This window comes from Phaseolus vulgaris, chromosome 2 (assembly GCF_051622355.1).
Source record: "Phaseolus vulgaris cultivar YP4 chromosome 2, ASM5162235v1, whole genome shotgun sequence".
In the NCBI taxonomy this organism is placed as follows: Eukaryota; Viridiplantae; Streptophyta; class Magnoliopsida; order Fabales; family Fabaceae; genus Phaseolus; species Phaseolus vulgaris.
The window spans coordinates 1,392,833-1,412,891 of record NC_143499.1 but is presented as its reverse complement, the minus strand read 5'-3'; the positions used below and the strand labels follow the sequence as shown (position 1 = coordinate 1,412,891).

Here is a 20,059-nt window from a genome sequence, read left to right as displayed (position 1 = left end):
GTTCAATCAGACGATTAGACCATCTGATGGAGGGAGCAGAAGATTGTCTACTAAGACTATCAGTATTGGTGTGACAAATGGTCTAGTGTAAGAATTTATTAGGCTTAACTATCTTAACATGTTTGAAAAAAAGCATACCTTTACGTTTTAGGAGGTTCAAACCTTAATAACGACTAAGGAGCTTTTGAAGTTCCAATACTATAAAGTATAAGATAATGATTTGAATGTGAATTTGTCAATTTCAAAGGTAAAAAAAAAGAAAAGAAGTTTAAGGGGAAAAAGTCAAAGTAATACTCGTTAGACGATCTATTAGAAGTTGAATGTTACAACTTTCATAAAAAATGTCACTTCATGTTGAGTTGTCATAAAAAAAGAGAAATGAGAAAGAAAAGAAATCCCATTTCAAGGATGTTATTTGCTAATGTTATTGTAACTTGTGATAGTTACAAGTCTACATGGTTGTTGGTGGTGTACGTGTTTGATGCATAGAGGAACTAAGTCATTAACTCAAGATGAACTTATCATATGTGTTATGTGAAGAAGTTTTTTGAGACCTTGAAATTGAAAGAATGTGGAGTAGTTTTATTAGGAACAATAAAGTCACCAAGGTGCTACGCATGAGGTCTATTAGATTAAAGATGTTTGATAACCGGGAGATACTGTTGTAAGAACCGAACTATGTTCAGAACTCAAGAGTATGTTTGATCATATTAGTTTTAATAACCAAAATTGAACAATGTGTGATAAAAATTTTAAGAGGAACGTCTACAATTGCTAAAGGAAAGAAAAATAAAGACACAAACTACGCATGTGTTTGTGGCCAGTCAAATAATGCAAAATAAAGTAAAGTTATTACTCTCATTATACTACATACTTATCTTTGAATTTGTTAAAAGTTATGCAATATATAAACATGGTATAAAGAAGTATTAAATATTTTAATTGTATTACAAACTAGAAAATGTTGATGAAAAAATAAACGATCATATAGAGAAAATAACAAAATGATATTAGATAATAACATTTTGAAAGAACACATGTATAATTATTTGAAATATAATCCAGAGTTATTAATATGCATGATACACTAAATTAACAAAATTCTTCATAACATTTACATTGTTCAATTTTATAATGACTATGAAGTCGCTTAAAAAACATGATATTTTACTTTTTATATTTTTAATAAAAACAAAAACCAGACAATATTTTGTCAACTTTCAAAATATTTTTTTTACATTTTCCATTCTGATCTTAAAAAAACTTGTTATAATTTTTTGTAAATACTTTAAAACAAAAAACTTGAAATTTTTTTGTTTATAATTAAGTTTCATATTTTAAATAAATTAATAAAAAAATGAAATTAATTGTAGCTTGAGAAAAATCTTATTTATTTTTTCTTCAAAAAATACTAATCCTATAATAATGCAAATATTATTCGAATATGCTTATCACAGTAGAAAAAAGTCCCATCAAACTTAAATACCAAAATTTCTGTTAAAAAAATCAATGGATGTTGTGCTGCAATAAAGGAAGGAGTGATTAACTGAGTCATAAACAGCACACAGTGTCTCCACTTAAATCATAACTATTGTTTTAATTCAATCACTGCTGCTAAGTGTGATATCAACTCATTATTTCCTGAACAAAAAATGATATGCCATTGGTTTGGCCACATCATTATCCATACCAAACGAGTAATGACAAATCACAATATCCTTAGTTTTATCACAAATCACAACTTTTTCTTATGCACTTCTCTGTCTCTACTTGGTAGTATTAAAGAACAATAATAATTGAGAGCAAGTAGTTACCATACAGGTTACGAAAGTTCTTTTGAAAAAAAAAAGAAATATAGTATATTTTCTAATTGTAATAAAATATTTATTTTAGTTTTTTATTTTATATTTTTTATCACCAGTAAATGCATATTGTACTGGGATGACCGACCGGTCCCCTTGACCCGGTCAACCCATACTACCAGACCCCACCTTAAGTTATGAGGTCGACCATGTGGCATATGTGGGCGACCGACATAGGATGCTCAAGTAAAAGGTTGACCCGATTAGCGAAGGCTAATCCATGGTTAGGGGATGACCTAATCCAACCCTAGTCATTAAGTAACCCTCTAATCCGGCCCAACATCAAGGGTCCATCAAGGTAATATAAATATCACGCATTCCAAGAAAAAAAGTACGTCATTATCTACAGTATTCTGACAGCCGAATACGATACCCCACTGACTTGAGCGTTGGAGTGTCATCTGCAGGTACCCACCCGTCTGAGGAGCCATTCGACGAGGAAGCTTGAAGGAGAGTATCAAACACGTGAGGATCGACCGAATACCATCCGAAGTCAATAGTTCTCCCAGTCCCCAAACTAGTTCGAGAATACATATATAAATAAGAATATAACTAAATAATAATAATTAATATTGTCTTAAAAAAAACTTAAAAAATAAAAATATTGAAAAAATACAATACCTAAAGGTGGATTATTTTAATGTGTTTAGACACGGCACAACAACACAAAAGTTGAACATCATTATTAAGAACAGCAACAAATTGTGTGTGTCGTGATTACTGACGTGGCATCACACATTACTTTTGAATATCTATTGCACCGTTCATGAATAAGCCTCATCAACTCTCATTTTCCACCGTTGAGTGTGTATACAAAATAAGTAGTTCAGCTCCCGCCACCACCACATGATGTGTCTTCGCTTCGCTTTTGGCTTCAGTTGTCTCAACGCACCACTTCATTCATTGGCATAAGTTTTGTAAGTTATATAAATTTCACTGTTCCAGCAAATTTATTCTACTAACTCCATACATTACATTTCACAGGGAAATCTACCTTCGCAAGGTACGGCTAGTTTCTTAAGGATGTATACGTACGAACCAGCAAAATTGTATATGTTCTTTGATTTAATCACTGATAGTGTCTTCTATGTTTTCGGCTCTAGCTTAACGCAATCTTTATTTTGATTTTCTTTTCTGCTCGTGTAGATGAGCGCTGTGCAAGCACTGTATCCGCCGTGTTGTTGTGGAATGTGGTTGCAGATCGTCGAATGCGGACATTCGGCGACGGAGAAGTTAGGGTTCACAAATTTCTGCGGAATCGATGCCATTGGAATAAGCCGTAATCGTAAAAGGTTGTTGAAGCCGATTATGGCAAAGGAAAATGATGGTGCGTTTTGGATCGAGGACGGACATCAAGTGAAGAAGCCGAATGGCCTGACGCCTTTGGCTAATCACTCTGCTGCACTATTCGGTACTATCTCTATTTGCAGATTCTATCAAGATCTTGAATCTGGTTTTTTTAATGCTCTAGTTATTTATTACATTATTCTTGTTATTTACTCTTCTTTGTCTATGGACGTTTTTAGTCATTATTCATAGATGACAGTGAATTGATTTTGTAATGTAAAATGCAAATAGTTTCGTATATTCAATAAAAATGGACAACAAGTTGATGTTCTTGGACTTGAATGCTTCAAATTAATAATGATCTGTCAGCACGGTGTAAAATGGTCACATCATTACATGTTCACTATTCATTGATTTGGTGTCCTGCTCTGCCACATAAAGTTATTCGGGATAATATGGCACGAATTAAATGTTCAGGTGTGATAATTTTTGGTTAGAAGATGATCTGGTTTATAATGTTAGAGAATATTTTGTGTCTAAGTTTCTTTTGGGCTAAATGGTCAAGTTAAAATCTGGACACACGTTCACCAATATTTTTTAGCTGTAAAACATTGAAGAGATTGAGTAGTTCTTGGAAGATGGAGAACAAAAAACATTAGAGTGATGGATTTGTCAGGGAGGTCTGATCCTTGGTGAAACATGTGCATAGATCAGGGTAAAATTAAGGTTACGAAGGTGATTTCAAATAAACATAATTTCGTTGACAAAAAAGGGAGTGTTTCTGTTCACTGCTAATTTTTGAAACTGGAAATCTATGGACTTCATCAAATACCTGTTTGAGCTTTTATATACGCTGTTTACGAGGTTTTGACAACATTTTTATAAGAAAAAAACTGAACTTTTTAATATCTACTGGTTGTTCTAAGCAAAGCAATATATGTTATAATTAAAAAAAAAATGAAATATTTAACCTGGTTATTATCTATCTAGGTAAAAATCTCAGCGAGATGTCAAATATTGGGAATTCGATGAACATTTTGTGGCACGAATGTCCTATCCAGAAACATGATAGAGAGCATCTTCTTAAGCAAAAGGGCTGCGTCATTTGGTTAACGGGTCTCAGTGGTTCAGGTTTGTGAAATTCAGTCAACTTTTAAATATATACAGTGATCGTTTCCGAATCCTCGCTTTTGTTTATTGTTGTTAAGCTGAAATAAGCGCACAATTGTGTGAGTAACCGAGTCATGTCCTCCTTTTATCATTCTTAAATGCATCCTAGATTCTGAGGGTGTTCTGATTGCTCGTGTTTGATTTTATTTTTTATACGACGTTCATTGTTTCGATAGATATGCACAGGCAGAAACATTGAACATTTATTTCGACGTACCTCTTTTTCTTAACGTCTAATATTGTTGTATAGCTAATCCGTTAAAATGCTGCATTGTCTCTCTGTCACTTTTCTTTTCTATGGTACAATCTCAACTTCTATTCAAGCACTGTCGACCACTTTGACTCATAAGAGTGAAATAATGAAGGGAAGCCAGTCAATTCAAATTATGTATTCTTCTATGAAAGCTTTAAATAACAGTAAGGTCTTTTATGAAGCAGTTTCACGTTACTTTCCAATTATTATTGTCTCCGCTGTAGAATGTCCACTGATAGTGGAACCAAGAAAATGAAAGCAATTGTTTTTAGTTTCTTTGGAATATAAGGATATTCCCTTCCCTTTCACTCTTCTATTCTAGACCTCACACTCTCTCTGCTTAATTTGATTCTTAAGAGACATTGATTTCAGGAAAAAGCACTCTGGCATGTTTTTTGAGTAGAAGCTTGCACTCCAGAGGAAAGTTGACTTATATCCTTGATGGGGACAATATTAGACATGGTCTAAACCGTGATCTTAGTTTTAGAGCAGAAGATCGTTCAGAGAACATACGAAGGATTGGTTAGTTACTGCATAAAAACATATATACATACGCACAAAAGTTCTTCTCTCCATCTTGAACTTTGCTATAACTATATTATTTATTAACATTCAAAACAAAATGACAAATAAATTTCAGGTGAGGTTGCGAAACTCTTGGCAGATGCAGGTCTTATTTGTATCGCTAGTTTAATATCACCCTACCGAAAGGACAGGGATGCTTGTCGAGCTTTATTGCCAGAGGGAAATTTTATCGAGGTATTGTGGGGAGCCAACCTATATGCTAGTTGTTTAACATTTGCTAAGTGCTAAAAATGGTGAACACTGTGATTATAAACAAGACAGGAGATTGTTATTTCCTTCCTCTGCAAAGTTTGCAATCCCCAACTTACACATGTTGCAGGTTTTCATAGACGTGCCTCTAGAGGTGTGTGAAGCAAGGGACCCGAAGGGACTCTACAAGCTTGCTCGAGCTGGAAAGATCAAAGGTATCTTAGTTTAATATTTTAATAGGTGTCTTCTTGGATTTGGTTGTGTGTAATAGTCATGTATGTGCTGGTGTTTGTTACTTTTAACTATACTAGCTGCACCAGGTTAATTATCTGCTATGATTGTTATTATTTCTATTTTTGTGGCTGATCGAATTTATATCAGTCTTGAATTATTATTTCCAAAATTTTCAGGTTTCACGGGGATAGACGATCCGTATGAACCACCATACAGCTGTGAGGTGGGTATTTATGCCATAACTTGTGTTGCACTAGTGCTAGATTAACACAGTGATTAGTGTTGTGAAAGAATAGAACAATACGAATAAATTTAGTACACCATATTTACTTAATTATATAATTTTATTTTATTTTTGTTGCCGGGATCCAACTTTGATGAAAAATTAACTCTAATGAGATGTTAGAATAAATTAGTCCCTGATTTCCCTTTGAAAATTGAGCAGAACTTTCATTACATTGATTACACTTGCTCATTCTCTTGCAGATAGTATTACAACAAAAAGGAAGTGAATGTACGTCTCTGGGTGATATGACAGAAATAGTAATATCGTACTTAGATAAAAAGGGATACCTCCGAGTCTGACATTTCCTGAATGGGGTTTGTCTTCTTCCCTGTTTGTTGTCGTAGGTATTAATATATGTAACACAGTCGGAGGCACAAAAAATGTGCTCATTCCAGCTGCAAGGAAATCATCGTTTCCTACTCATTTGCTTCCATCTATCTGGTAGCAAGCCCATGAGAAATCGAATGTCCTTTAGCATATATATATAGATGCTTGTCATTGAATGTGTACTGTAGTGTCTGTGAGGATTTGTTCGCTTCCGCGTGCTAATGTTTTCATACTTCCAACCACTCTCGTCTCAAAGTACAAAATGAAATCATGGGAGATAAGTATAATATCTAAAATATAAGATATTAGGACAAAATTTATATATTATATAAGTATAAATTATGTAAATTGACAATAAACATTTATATACACAAATATTTTTTAGTTTTTTTTAGTAGAAAGATGTTTTTTAAGGCTGGTTCAAAAAGATTTGTTTTTTATTTTTATAATCATACTAAAAATTTATATAACAAGTTTTAGTTTTTAGAAAATTAATGTATTTTTTTAATTTTAAAATTGTGTTAGAATCGTACTAGAATGGTCAGAAACCCAACAAATATTTTTTGAATTGGACACTTTACTGATACGTATCCTATGAGTGTCATACGAGTATCGGTGTCCGATACGTGTGTCCGATACGGACACGCCATTTGAAAGGAGTGTTCGAATCTCATACTTGACAGATCCAACAAATATTTAGAATTAACAAATTTAGCCATTTTTTTTAACTATTAGTTGTATTTGTGTGTGAAATATATATATATATATATATATATAAAAGAAAAAATATTTAAAATATTTAAACAAGAAAATTAAAATAATTAAAGTCTCATTATCAGAATAATCTATTTTAATTTATAATATAAGAGTGGGAATGCAAATCATTTATAATAATTAGAAGTTTAATAATTGCAAATGCATGAAATAAATATTTTTATATATAATTATTTGATTATATAAATTAAAGTCGCTATAACGTATATTTTATAATTAGACAATACAAATTTTAAATTAAATGAACAAAATAATATTGTTTAAAATTTATAAAGATTATATATAATATGAAATCAATTTATTTTCTTTTATTTAAAATATTTAATTTTTTTACTATAAATTTTTTTACATTTTTATAGGTTTATATATGCGTTCATTTCTTGTCATTTCTTTCATCGAATGTACAAAATTAGAAGGTAATATACACCTTGAGATAATTTGATTTGGCTATATTTTTTGTTTTTAGTAAGTTTTCTCCTTACAATATCTCGTCTCCTAATTGCATGTAAGGGTTTAGTCAATCAACCTCTAACCTTTTTTGGTGTTTACATTATGTTGAGAGAAATTAACTTGATTTACTTCTTTACACGATATTGATAATTGTGGAAGTGAAACCTTAATTAACCAAATCCTAAGATAAATATCTCAATTTAAATTTGTAGTAATGTTGTTATTGAATTCGTTTTTTTTGTGTGTGAATTGAGAAGTATATTTGACATTGATTATCGGTTGGTGAGATTGATATGGTATACAAATGTATACAACTGAAGATTTTAAAGTTCAATTATTTTATGTTTTCAATTAATTTTTATATGTGTGATACTTGGAATTAGTAATTTAACATTTTGTTATTTAACATGTTTGATTTTGAATATAATTGAATAAAAAAAATATGATTTAAGTATAGAGTGCGCAATAAAATTTGTTTTAATCGCAAAAAAAGCTTATTTTTTGTAAAATTGAAATAAAAGACTTATTTCTTCTTATTCAAGTGATTGACTATCGTTAAGTAATTTTTATTGTACAAGTTGGGAGAGAGAAACCACCACAAAGGTTAAAAACTGTTTGAGTTGTGGGATATAAAAACCAAATCTTTATAAATTTGAAATATATTATTACCTTTTTCTAATAGTACTCAATGTCATTTTTTGAAATTCCTATGGTTATATATGAATATTATGTTGTTGATATGGAATGAGTTGTTATAAATGAATATTATGTTGTTGATATGAAATGAGTATTATGTTTGTTGATACGAACTGAATAGGATGAATGTTGTTGATATAAAGTGTGGAATGCATATTTATTTATATATTTAATTATTTGACTTAGTGTGACTTCCGTGTTTTTTTATAAATTGCTATGATTGTATTTTTGAAAAAAAAAATACGAATTATCAAAATATTTATATTTTCAAATATTTTAGAAACAAATTTTAAAGTAATATATAAATATTATGAATATAAATTTTCATTTTTTTTAATTTTTTCATCTTATCTTAGGGTGTTAAAAAGGATAGAACAAGTAATTCAATTTTTAATAAAATAACATACTACTACTAATATTTGATAATATTATATTTTAAATAATAAATAACAATTTTATAATAAAATATTATTGAAATTTAATAATATATTCATAATATTAATATGATTTATAAAAAAAATTTAATGGGTGTCAAAACATTATGGTAAATATTATGATAAGGGTAAAATAGTGAATGTAAGGTGGGTGTAAAATTTTATTGGGTGCCAAAATATGATGGTCTTATTGAAAAATGATTTTGACATTTCACCAATTACTTGACAACTCATTTTTAGGGGTAATATGGTCATTTAAAAATAAATTTATATTTTTAAAGAAAAAAGAGGACGAAGGAAAAAATAGTGAATGTAAGGTGGGTGTAAAAACTTATTGGATGACAAAATAAATAAAAAATGATGTTTTGACACTTCATCAACCACTTGAGAACTAATATGGTTATTAAAAAAATAGAATTTTATATTTATATATAAAAACAAATTATGAAGAGTAAAATAATAAATGTAATATGTGTAAAAATTTATTAGGTGACACGGTAAAATAGTGAAGGTAAGGTGGATGTATAAATTTTGTGTGTCAAAATATTGTGGTCCTATTAAAGTGAGAAAATTAGTTTTGGCATTCCATTAACAGCTTCACCCTAAATTAGGGGTAATATAATCATTAAAATTAAGTTTTTATATTTGTAAAGGAAAGAGATGATAAAGAGTAAATTAATGAATATAAGGTGAGTCTAAAAATTTAGGATCATGATATACAACCACTTTTTCTACTTTCACCGTATAACTTTTTAATACTATTATTTATATTATTTAATTACCAATTTATTATTTATTATATATTTTTTTAAAAACTATCACATTATAATTGTATACAGTTAAGGGTGCGGTTGAAGTATCATTCTTGAAAATTTATTGGATGCCAAAATATCATGTTCCTATTATAATGAGAAATGATGTTTTGAAACTTCACCAACTAATTGACAACTCACTTTTAGGGATAATATGGTTGTTTAAAACTAAACTTATATTTGTAAAGAAAAAAAAAAGGATGAATTGTAAAATAGTGAATCAAAGGTGTGTAAAAAGTTATTGTATGTCAAAATATCATAGTTCTGTTTCTGTTTCAATGAGAAATGATGTTTTGACACTTCACGAATTACTTAACGACATATTTTTAAAGATAATATGCTTATTAAAAAGATAGAATTTTATATTTGTAAACGAAAAATATGTTAAAGGGTAAACTAGTGAATGTAAAGTGTGTGTAAAGTTTTATTGGGTGACAAAATATCATGAATATCTCTTTAATACCAAAAAGTAAAACATATACACCTAACAAACCATTATAATAATATTTTAAATTAAAAAATAATTTATATATAATTAAAATATTAGTTTATTTTGATGTGAAATTTTTGACTAATTGACCATCCACTTCTAGACATAATATAATTTTTTTTATATATATAAAAGAAAAGAGAAGGTAAAAGATAAATATTGGATAAGTGTCAAAACATTATGATACTATTACAATACAATGTGAAATGATGTTTTGATACTACATTAACTACTTGACAAACGTAATTTTAAACGCAACATAATTATTAAAAAATAAACTTTTATATTTACAAAGAAAGAGGGAGTAAGAAAGGTAAAATAATGAATATAAAGTGACCTTTTATTAGATGATGATTCTCCTATTGCAATAGTATACAAATGCTAATGCTAATTAATAATAAGAGAGCAATAGTGTAAAAATGCCAATTAATAATAGGAGAGTAAAGAAAATCTCTCTGTCTTTAAAAAAGTTACCATGATAATATTTTTTCATAAGAAATTGTAGCACCAATTTTTTAAATAAACAACTATGATAATAATTTTTGTTCTATAAAATTGCAGGACCAAAGTGCTACTGCCAAGGCGGTTGTGAGAGGGGGAAAAACCGAGCGCTTGAGTCGTTTAATCGCCAGAAAGTGAAGCAGAATCTTATAAATAGGTGTATTCAATTGCAATTGCAACTGCAACTAGGAACAGAGTAATTAAGCAGTGATTGAGAAGAACCCTAGCAGCAACCATGGGGAAAAAGCAGCACAGCAAAGACAGGATGTTCATCACCAAAACGGAGTGGGCAACGGAATGGGGAGGAGCTAAATCCAAAGACAATCGCACTCCCTTCAAACGTCTCCCCTTCTATTGCTGCTCGTACCAATTCTCATAACCTCTCTCACTCTTAACCTCTTTTCACTCAATTTTTCATTCATTCATTTCGTCTTCTCCTTGTTTTAGGCTAACGTTTACGCCGTTTGGAGAACCTGTCTGCACTCCCGATGGCAGTGTTTTCGATGTTATGTGAGTATCTCTGCAATTCCTTAAGTTTCCTCTTTTCTTATCAATTATTTGATTGATAGATTGATTTTGCAATTTTGCTTCAGGAATATTACTCCCTATATTATAAAATACGGTAAACATCCGGTCACTGGAACTCCTCTCAAGCTGCCGGATCTCATTCCACTAACTTTCCACAAGAATTCAGAAGGTTATCATTTCAACTGCTTCATTTCATCTGGGTGTTTTATTGGTGACTCGTTGAACTATTTTATTTAGTGTATTAGCTTCACTTTTAATTCTTGGTACATTTCTTTATTGCCATGTGTAGGCTCCTCTAACTTGAATCCTCGTGTTCGCACAGGTTATTGTTGACTTGACACTGAATTAGTGATAAGTTTGCATTGAATTAGTGAAATTAAAGTTTTTGTACTAAGAATGTAACATTTTTTATAATACTACGAATGAAATATGTTAATATTAATCATACTGAAGTGACTATTTACCCTTTTTTAAAAGGTTTATCCTAACTATTATTACAGGTTAGGAGATGAAACAGTAATTATACTTCTTAATGTGCAAGGTTAGACAGGGATGAGCTATATAAGCAGAGTTGGCTAGAGACTTATAACCAATCTGTTTACTAGTAAAATAGTAAACAAGAGAGAAGAAAATGTAAATAAAAAGAATCAACTTCTATCCTAAACTTTTGGAATTGCTTATCTTAAAAACCTTCAATGATTATCTTAGGTCTAGTGTTGCTACTTGGTAATAGCCAAGCTCATTAGCTAGAGTTGGTTTTCTTCTCAAGAGGTTCAGATATAGGTGATCCCAAGGACTTTGTCACTGAATAGAAGAGCTCAAAGATCTTATTCTGATTTACATGGAGATTTTACTCATTTTTTCATTGTTCTTCTTCGTTGAAACAATATCTAGATACACCCTCACTCTTGGAGAACGATATCCATTACTTCTATAAAGTTGTTGTAACATTGATCAGGAGACAAGAAATTTAATGCATGGAAGAATGTCATAAATATTGTATTAGTTTGATTACTACCTTTATTTTCCTTTGAATAGTGTTAAAACTGCTATTCTAACAACTATACACACAAGGACCACATCAGCATTGTTGATGTTATTTTTTTTGTGGATTTGGATTGTATCAAAGGATGATAATAAATAGGTTTCGAACCCCCTTGGTTCTCCAATCTTTAACATATTGAATGAAAATATCTCTATCAATGTCTTGGTATTTGGGCATAGGATCTAATTCAATCCTTCTAACCAACATGTAAGATGAAAACTGCCCAAGCTTTGTATCTTTATTTAAGTCACATCTCTCGAGTTGATGTAGGACTAAACCACCACCCTTGGTGCTGCAATTAAGACAACCCCTAAAAAAGCATCAACCAAGGCAGTTTAGGGGTGACCACAATTTAGGTAGCTTTTTCAAACACTTTCCCTCGTGTCCGGGGCTAGTGATCTAGACTAGAGTGTGGAAATGGAATAGGAAATAGATCTAAGATAACCTTTGGTACTATCTTAAAATTTGGGCTTAGGACTTTGCTCAATCTCATAAGACTAAGTTGTAAGGTGAAGACTCTCCAAACTTTAACTCTGTTTAATCACATCTCTAGTTGATGTAGGAGTAAACCACCATCCTTGAGGCTCTAAGACTGCAAGTATGTCGTGCTAGGGTTGGGGTGACCAAAATCAAGGTACCTTTCCGACACTTTGAATCACCATAGTGTCAAATGGAAATGCTATGGTGTGCCCCTGTTATGTTATGGTCACATTATTGGCAATGCGGCTTTATTCCTAAGCCTAATTATTTAAGAACTGTTTGTGAGTGATTCAATGGAGTTTCCATAGGTTGAAAGATTGAAATAAATATTTGAGAGAATTATGTGTACCACCATTAAAATGTTGTTTGTAGCCGAAGTCTGATATTTGTTTTATGTCACGTGCAAACCCAATCTGTAATAATTATGATTGAAGGGGAAAGTTTATGAGGCTTTCCATGGAATAAGATTGCTGAACATGGCAGAAATTCAGAAATTTTAGTGACAATTGATTTTAAGAACGAAAAATGTTTTCTCCTACAAAATAGAGATACTAAATTCCTTACAAACTTACAGCAAACAAGTTGACTATAGAACTACTGGATGTAGGACTGTCAATGGAATGCCAATATCTATACTCTTTTTTTCTCTCCAAAGTAACAAACTTACCTACTCCTAATAGAGCCAGTATATACTTACATTGATATCATTTTGTAAATAGAGTATTTTTTAGTTAGACTTTCCAAGATTTTCTCTGAAGCTGGTCAATTAATATCAGGCACAATTTGCATTTTTTCTTAAATTTCACATGTTATTCTTGTGTAGCCCTGTTGCTGTTCAAATGCAAACTGTTGTTTTTTCTCACATACATATGTTTTTTCTGTTGCTTGGGGAGAGGTTGGCATCAGCATTAATGATTTCCCCGAATGTGTTTGTTATGAGTGTGTTTGACATGCCAAATAAGCTAACCTGTAACTTATTGTCTAGCTTATAAAGTTGTTTGACCAAATAAAGAAGTTTGGTAAACAAACTTATTTCACTATTTCACTTGCCTGTAGCTGATAAGCATTAAGTTACTTTTAGGCACATCCAGTTAGAGTAAATGACACGGTTCTGAAGAATGAGGAAAGGAAAGGGCAAATTTTAATTTGACAGTGGCTCCAAATATTTTACCCAATGGGTCAGTGCCAAACTAGTTGAAGAAGTTGGATTTAAAGGAGCAGAAAATTGGATGCCAAGCAAACTCATTCTTTGACTTAATTGGCAGAGGCCCAGCCAATGGGGAAAAGCACCACTATACTACAAAGCACAGAGCAAAATAGGCCAGATTAATTCATAAGCTTATTGTTGCATTTGAGTTTCACTTCAACCTGCATTGACCATGTTGTGGCAACATCTAGTTTAAGGAGATATTTATAAAAAACTTTTTGTCTGGATCCAGCTTCCACGAGGTTGATTTTTAAGATGATATTGTTAGTAAGGAAGGGGAACATTAGTCAGTTAGTTAGAGTGAGTTAGTGACAAATAAGTAGGACTGTAGGGGAGGGATGGGATTGGAGCATTTGAGTTTGAAGGTACAGGTGGACAGAAGATGGGTAGAATTGGAGCATTTGAGCACACAACATTTTTTATGAGAACACTAACTGTTTAGTAGAGGTTGTCTAATGAATAAGAATAACACACAAAAAATGTTTACTGTTTACTGATTCACCCTAAACACTTGGTCTATGTCCAATTCTCATTTAAGAAGCTTTTAAAAGAGTTCCACTAATAAAAAGCTATTTTCAAAGCAAGTATATAAATCACTCTTGGCTATCATGATTCATGAGTACACAAGTCATTTATGACTATCTTGTCTCCCCTGAGACTAAACACCCTAAGTATTTTTAACTGTCATTCCTGGCTACACATAACAATGAACAAGATGAACTTAAGAAATAACTCTTGTAAAAAGGATGTACAATGAAAGCTTCCTTACAAGGTTGTAACTTCACGTAGTGAAGAATATTATAAGGTTTTCTCTCTTTGACTATACAAAGACTAAAGACAGAATATATGCTCGTAGGCTTTTTCAAAGAAAGTATAATTGTAGTTGTTTTAGGATGTATTGCAATTGTCTTATCTTGTATTTATAATTTCTCAGGAGTATGACCGTTGTAGAGCAATCTTCATCTTAATATTGTTGAGTAATTATGATATTGTTTTCCTTTAATCTTGATGTGCAAAATTACTAGAACTAACTAGATTATTCTCTCTTGTGACAACATACGGAAGGTCGCACTTCCTTTTATTCTTGTGCTCAATATAAAAATAGAAACAAAGCACAACACAATATCACAAATAATATATACCCTTTTCATTTTAGCATCGTGTGATTAAGAGCTCATTTTGTTTTAGGTATATTCTTTCCATATATTGCAAGTCATTGCAAATATTTATTCAAATATAATCAGTTTAATTATAGAATGAGTTTTGGTTGCTATTTTTAAACTACTGATTAAATCAACTAATGCTATTACCATTGAGGTTAATTTTATTAGTAGAAGTAAGATTAATTGTGTTCCTACGTTTCCTTTATTAACTATGTTATAATTGTTAGATCGTCTGGTGTTGTTCAAGTATCGAAGGTTCTTCAAGTATGGAAGGTTCTATTTAAAATGTAGGTACCTATTAACTTTATTAAAAGATAAGAGTAAGAATATGTAAATATATTTAATCCGATATCATAATAAGAAATAATCATTTAAATATATTTATTAATGAAAGGGTCCTCTAGTAATCCTAAACTATTGTGGGATTTTAGACCGTCCAGGTCTTAACAGAGTTCAATTTCAACCAACATTCACCATGTTACCACAACATCCAGTTGAATATGACATTTAGAAAAGTTATTGGGGGGATCCAACTTGTACAACTTGAACCATGATGAGGACATGGTTGATTTTAGGAAGGGTGGTATTGTTAGTATAGAGTATACTGAATTAGTTATGATAATTAGTAGTTAGTAAGATTGAATTGGAGACCTAAATAAATAGGGCTGAAAGGGAGGAAATTCACGGAGATCGGTTATCCTTTGTAAATTGAGTGGTAGCTCTTTGCATAGAGGAAACTCTTGGGGGAAAGCGATCTCTCCTTCCTGCCTGTTCTTTCCATTCAATCTGATAAAATCTTTATTTCACTCTGAATTTTATTCTTGGTTCCAAAAGACAGTAATTTATAGCTTATAAACTTGTAGCTTTTTTTTTCTTCCATTCCCTCTCTATTTAAATAACTACCTTTTTACCTTCTCTTATTCATTTTTACGTTTGCCTAACTATTTTAATTTTCAATAGATATTTTATCTACTTTGCTAGCTGTTTTGTATCGACTAAACTTTCTTCGTCATGTTGCAGGAGAATATCATTGTCCAGTGCTAAACAAAGTTTTCACTGAATTTACGCATATTGTGGCAGTGAAAACTACAGGAAATGTGTTCTGCTATGAGGTTATTTTTTTCAGGATCCTTGACTTCAATATTGCTAATTTCTTATGTAGATGCCATTTATATTTATATAAGTTGTGGGAATTAGGCTGTTAAAGAGTTAAACATTAAGACAAAAAACTGGAAGGAGCTCCTCACTGATGAACCATTCACAAGGGAAGACCTTATAACCATTCAGGTAAGTTGGGTTTGAACAAGAACATTTTTTCTCTTTCTTCATCTTTCGGTGTCTTGATATGAAATTGTGGTGTTTGTGTGATATGTGCAGAATCCTAATGCACTTGACAACAAGGTTCTTCTGGATTTTGATCATGTTAAAAATAGTTTGAAAGTTGATGATGAGGGTATGCTAGCTCATTCATCTTTTGCCAGCTACAAATCTCATATTTGTCTTGAATCTTAATGTGTTTCTTTTTTTATTTTAGTAGTCTTAGCTTTGACACGTTCTATTTTTCTCCCTTCAGAACTACAGAAAATGAGTTCAGATCCAACCTATAACATAAACATGTCGGGTGATATCAAGCAAATGCTTCAGGAGCTTGGAACTGATAAAGGAAAGGAAACTGCAATGCATGGGGGTGGTGGTGGCAAGGCACAAAAAGAAAGGGCTGCTGCACTTGCTGCCATCATAGCGGCAAGGTCCCGTGTTGATGAAGATTCCAAATCAAATCCAAATAAAGAGGCCAAAGCTCCTCAGGCATTTAGTATTGTAGATGCTGCATCTGCTGCAGTACATGGAAGAAGTGCAGCTGCTGCTAAAGCCTCATCGGGTGATAAAACTGCTGCTAGAATAGCTATGCATATGTCTGGTGACAGGGCGCCAGTGAATGCAAAGATGGTGAGTTTCTTAGATGTATTCTCTTTTTCACCAATACATATTGATAGCTAACATTCGCAAATTAAATGATCCTTTCAATGAAGAGATGTAATGTAAAAGAATTCATTAATGTCTCTTCTCTTAACTTAAAAGCTTATAGGTGGAAGATTCACTTGAATTATTACATATTACATCTGTGTAACTCATGGTTTTATACTAGAAATAGCAAGGGATTGCACCTAACTCACCCCGGAAACCGTTAATGTCTTTTCAGTTAACAACTTAAGCTTATTAATTGCTGGAAGAGTCATGAATGATGTTATATTATACCTGTAACACATGGTTTTAATACTAGAAATTACAAGGGATAGGACCTAAGTCACTACAAAATTATTAGCTCAAGGGGGGAAGATTGTCCAGGGCTAGTGACAAGCCAATGTGAGCTTAACCTCAATCCCTGCGCCACCCACTCACACTCCCTAGGACTGAACATTTTCAGGTAACCAAATGCCAATTGGATAGACTTGTAGACTTTGATGACACTGTATTAGATATTGAGAATCGATTTGCACTAACATAACACCAAGAGCTAAATCAAAGAGGGGTGAGATTGCAAGTCTTATAGAGACTACTTTTGCCATATTTGTTTGTTCCTAGCCAATGGGTTATCTTAACATATTGTAGATGTAGCATTAATCCAAAACTATTCACGTGTCTTTCACCTAAAAGCTTAAGCAGTTGGGTGATGCGTTTCACGTATATTTACCTAAACACTTAAATTGTTAGGCAAATACACATGAATGTTTTTATGACATCTCTTATAAAAGAAAAGGCAGTATTCACTGTGCTGTGCATTATGAACTTCTAATGTAGTTACCTGTTTTAGGTAAAAAGTCGTTTCACAACTGGTGCTGCTTCCCGGTCTTTTACTTCTACATCATTTGATCCAGTTACAAAAAATGATTTTGAATATGTGAAAGTTGAGAAGAATCCAAAAAAGAAGGGTTATGTACAACTGCATACAACACATGGTGATTTGAACATTGAGCTACATTGTGATATAACACCTAGGACGTGTGAAAACTTCATCACACTTTGTGAGCGTGGATTTTATAACGGAGTTGCTTTTCATAGAAGCATCAGGTATGATAACATACTCAGCGTCTTTCTTCCCCTTAGATTTATGGTCTCATAATCCATTTTGTGCAGGAATTTTATGCTACAGGGTGGTGATCCCACTGGTACTGGTCGAGGAGGTGAATCTATATGGGGAAAGCCTTTTAAAGATGAATTTAACTCCAAACTAGTTCACTCTGGAAGGGGTGTGGTAAGCATGGCAAACAGTGGCCCACACACCAATGGTTCCCAATTCTTCATCTTGTACAAGTCTGCAAATCATCTAAACTTCAAACATACAGTTTTTGGAGTAGTTGTAGGTGGGTTGACCGCACTTGCTGCCATGGAAAAGGTTCCAGTTGATGATAATGACCGACCTCTGGTTAGTCACACGTTCTTTTCTTGTTGATGCAATACATTGTTCCCCTCTTTTTTTAGGTTTTATTCTTCTCAAATGCATAAAGTTTCAACCTGTGTAATTACAAACATATGATCACAAAATACGGATCTGCTTTTAAAAAAGTAGATTCTTCTGCCGTTGTACATATTTTGTTATCATCTGCGTAAATATATTCTTTTCCCTTACACCTGTCTAGTTTGGACTTCGGGTTTTGTGCTTTAGTTTTCCGTCGTGGGTACTATTTCTACTGCTACTACAACTCCATATCATTGTATCGTGTTGGAATACAATGTTTGTGCTCTTTGATTTATTACACTCACCTATAGACTAACTCGACCACAGTATAATACATTATGTGTTTCATTGTGCCTGGATCGCTTGTTTGTAGGTGGCAAATTTTTAGTGGTTTGAAGAGTTTATATAATAATGAACAATACTTGGTGTAATATTTGATGTTTCCTAAATGAACTATGCACCATTATCTAGCGTGCCATTCTAGCCACTTCAAACAATGCGTTATGTTCCATACATTTTTTATATTGCAGGAGGAAATCAAGATAACAAGTGTCACGATTTTTGTCAATCCTTACACAGAACCAGACGAAGGAGAAGAGCAGGATAAGGCCAAAGAGAAGAATTTAGAGGACGAGGATAATGTAATGTCAATGATCCAGAATAGTTGAGACATCTCTCGCCGTTTTTTTTCCTTACTTGTGAAAGGTTTTTGTTAACTGTCTTATGTTTCAGGATAAGGTAGGCTCATGGTATAGCAATCCTGGCGCTGGAACGTCTGAATCTGGAGGTACGGGGGTCGGTGGTGGTGTCGGCAAGTACTTGAAAGCTAGGAATGCTCAAGCTACATCTACTAATCTTGATACCAGTACAGCCGTTGTAGTAAAGAAAAGAAAAGTGGGAGTTGCCAGCAGTGACTTTAAAGATTTTTCTGCATGGTAACAATCCCAATTTCGTACAATTTGTAAAAATGTGTAAACTGCTCGTGTTGTAGCTTATTTATTAATATTTGCATTGGGGAAATTGACGGGATAGCGAGAGAATTGTTTTTGCACGCCATTGAGGCTTTGTACAATATACAGCGTTTTCATTGGATGCAAGCGGAATAGAATCATTGCCTGGATTGTCTCTGGTTCCGTTGCTGCATTGTCAGAATTTCATAATTTGGTTATGGATTTGATAGATGGATAGCTTAGCTAGATTGGTTCTCTCAAGAGTAATAGTTTTAATATACATTGCTTTAGCTCTCTATTCCAAGGCAGAGAGTTACGTTATGTACATCTTTTAACAGCTCTGTTCCTCGCTTTCTGGGGGCGTTATCAATCCGATCGACTTTTGCTTGCTTGCAGGGAATTTTATTTATTCCTTCTCAGTAATCAGTTGTCTGGCGTGAATGGTAAGTTCAGGCTAGGGTGCCATTCCCAAGGGCACTTCAACTTAGTGACTCTATTGACTTTAGTGACGGACTCCTGCTCACGTTTTGGCATCTTATATACCTACTGTACAATTCACAGTACACACATCAATGCATACTACATTTATTTTAAATCAAAATGAAGAATCTATCTATCATGCAACCATTTCATTGTCTTACCATGGATACCACCTACTCACTATTGCTTAATCCATCCACATCTCTAACATCAAAGCTGTTGTATCGTCATAATAATTTCTTCTATACACCTAATGGTTGGATGTCTAATCTCTCTAAATTTCATAACTCAAAATAAACACTTACCTAAGACACGATCCAACAACTCAATTTCTTAAATGTTGAGTGTGTAAGTTTATTATACTTATTTGACTAGACAATCTACTTTGTATTTTTATTT

The 20,059-nt window shown here is 32.4% G+C and overlaps 2 protein-coding genes across 5 annotated transcripts; both read left to right on the top strand.

Annotated features, from left to right (window-relative positions):
- Nucleotides 1–2,536: 2,536 nt before the first annotated feature.
- Nucleotides 2,537–6,435, top strand: LOC137810035 (adenylyl-sulfate kinase 3). Of its 4 annotated transcripts, none has more exons than XM_068611154.1 (9): nt 2,537–2,779; nt 2,847–2,865; nt 3,009–3,273; nt 4,140–4,280; nt 4,945–5,094; nt 5,213–5,331; nt 5,477–5,561; nt 5,757–5,803; nt 6,067–6,435. In XM_068611154.1, the coding sequence occupies exons 3-9, from the start codon at nt 3,009–3,011 to the stop codon at nt 6,163–6,165; spliced, it is 906 nt and encodes a 301-aa protein (XP_068467255.1). In that variant the 5' UTR covers nt 2,537–2,779; nt 2,847–2,865; the 3' UTR covers nt 6,166–6,435. The 4 variants fall into 4 exon arrangements, with proteins under 4 accessions (XP_068467255.1, XP_068467258.1, XP_068467256.1 ...); XM_068611157.1 differs by having other exon boundaries at nt 2,576–2,779; nt 2,847–2,893; XM_068611155.2 differs by having other exon boundaries at nt 2,578–2,779; nt 2,847–2,911.
- Nucleotides 6,436–10,350: 3,915 nt separating this feature from the next.
- On the top strand, nt 10,351–19,589 carry PUB49 (plant U-box 49). Its single transcript, XM_068611153.2, has 11 exons — nt 10,351–10,713; nt 10,798–10,860; nt 10,944–11,047; nt 15,794–15,885; nt 15,971–16,060; nt 16,151–16,226; nt 16,347–16,720; nt 17,586–17,842; nt 17,909–18,197; nt 18,761–18,871; nt 18,963–19,589. Exons 1-11 carry the CDS (start codon nt 10,586–10,588, stop codon nt 19,167–19,169), a joined length of 1,791 nt encoding a protein of 596 aa, XP_068467254.1. The 5' UTR covers nt 10,351–10,585; the 3' UTR covers nt 19,170–19,589.
- Nucleotides 19,590–20,059: the final 470 nt, after the last annotated feature.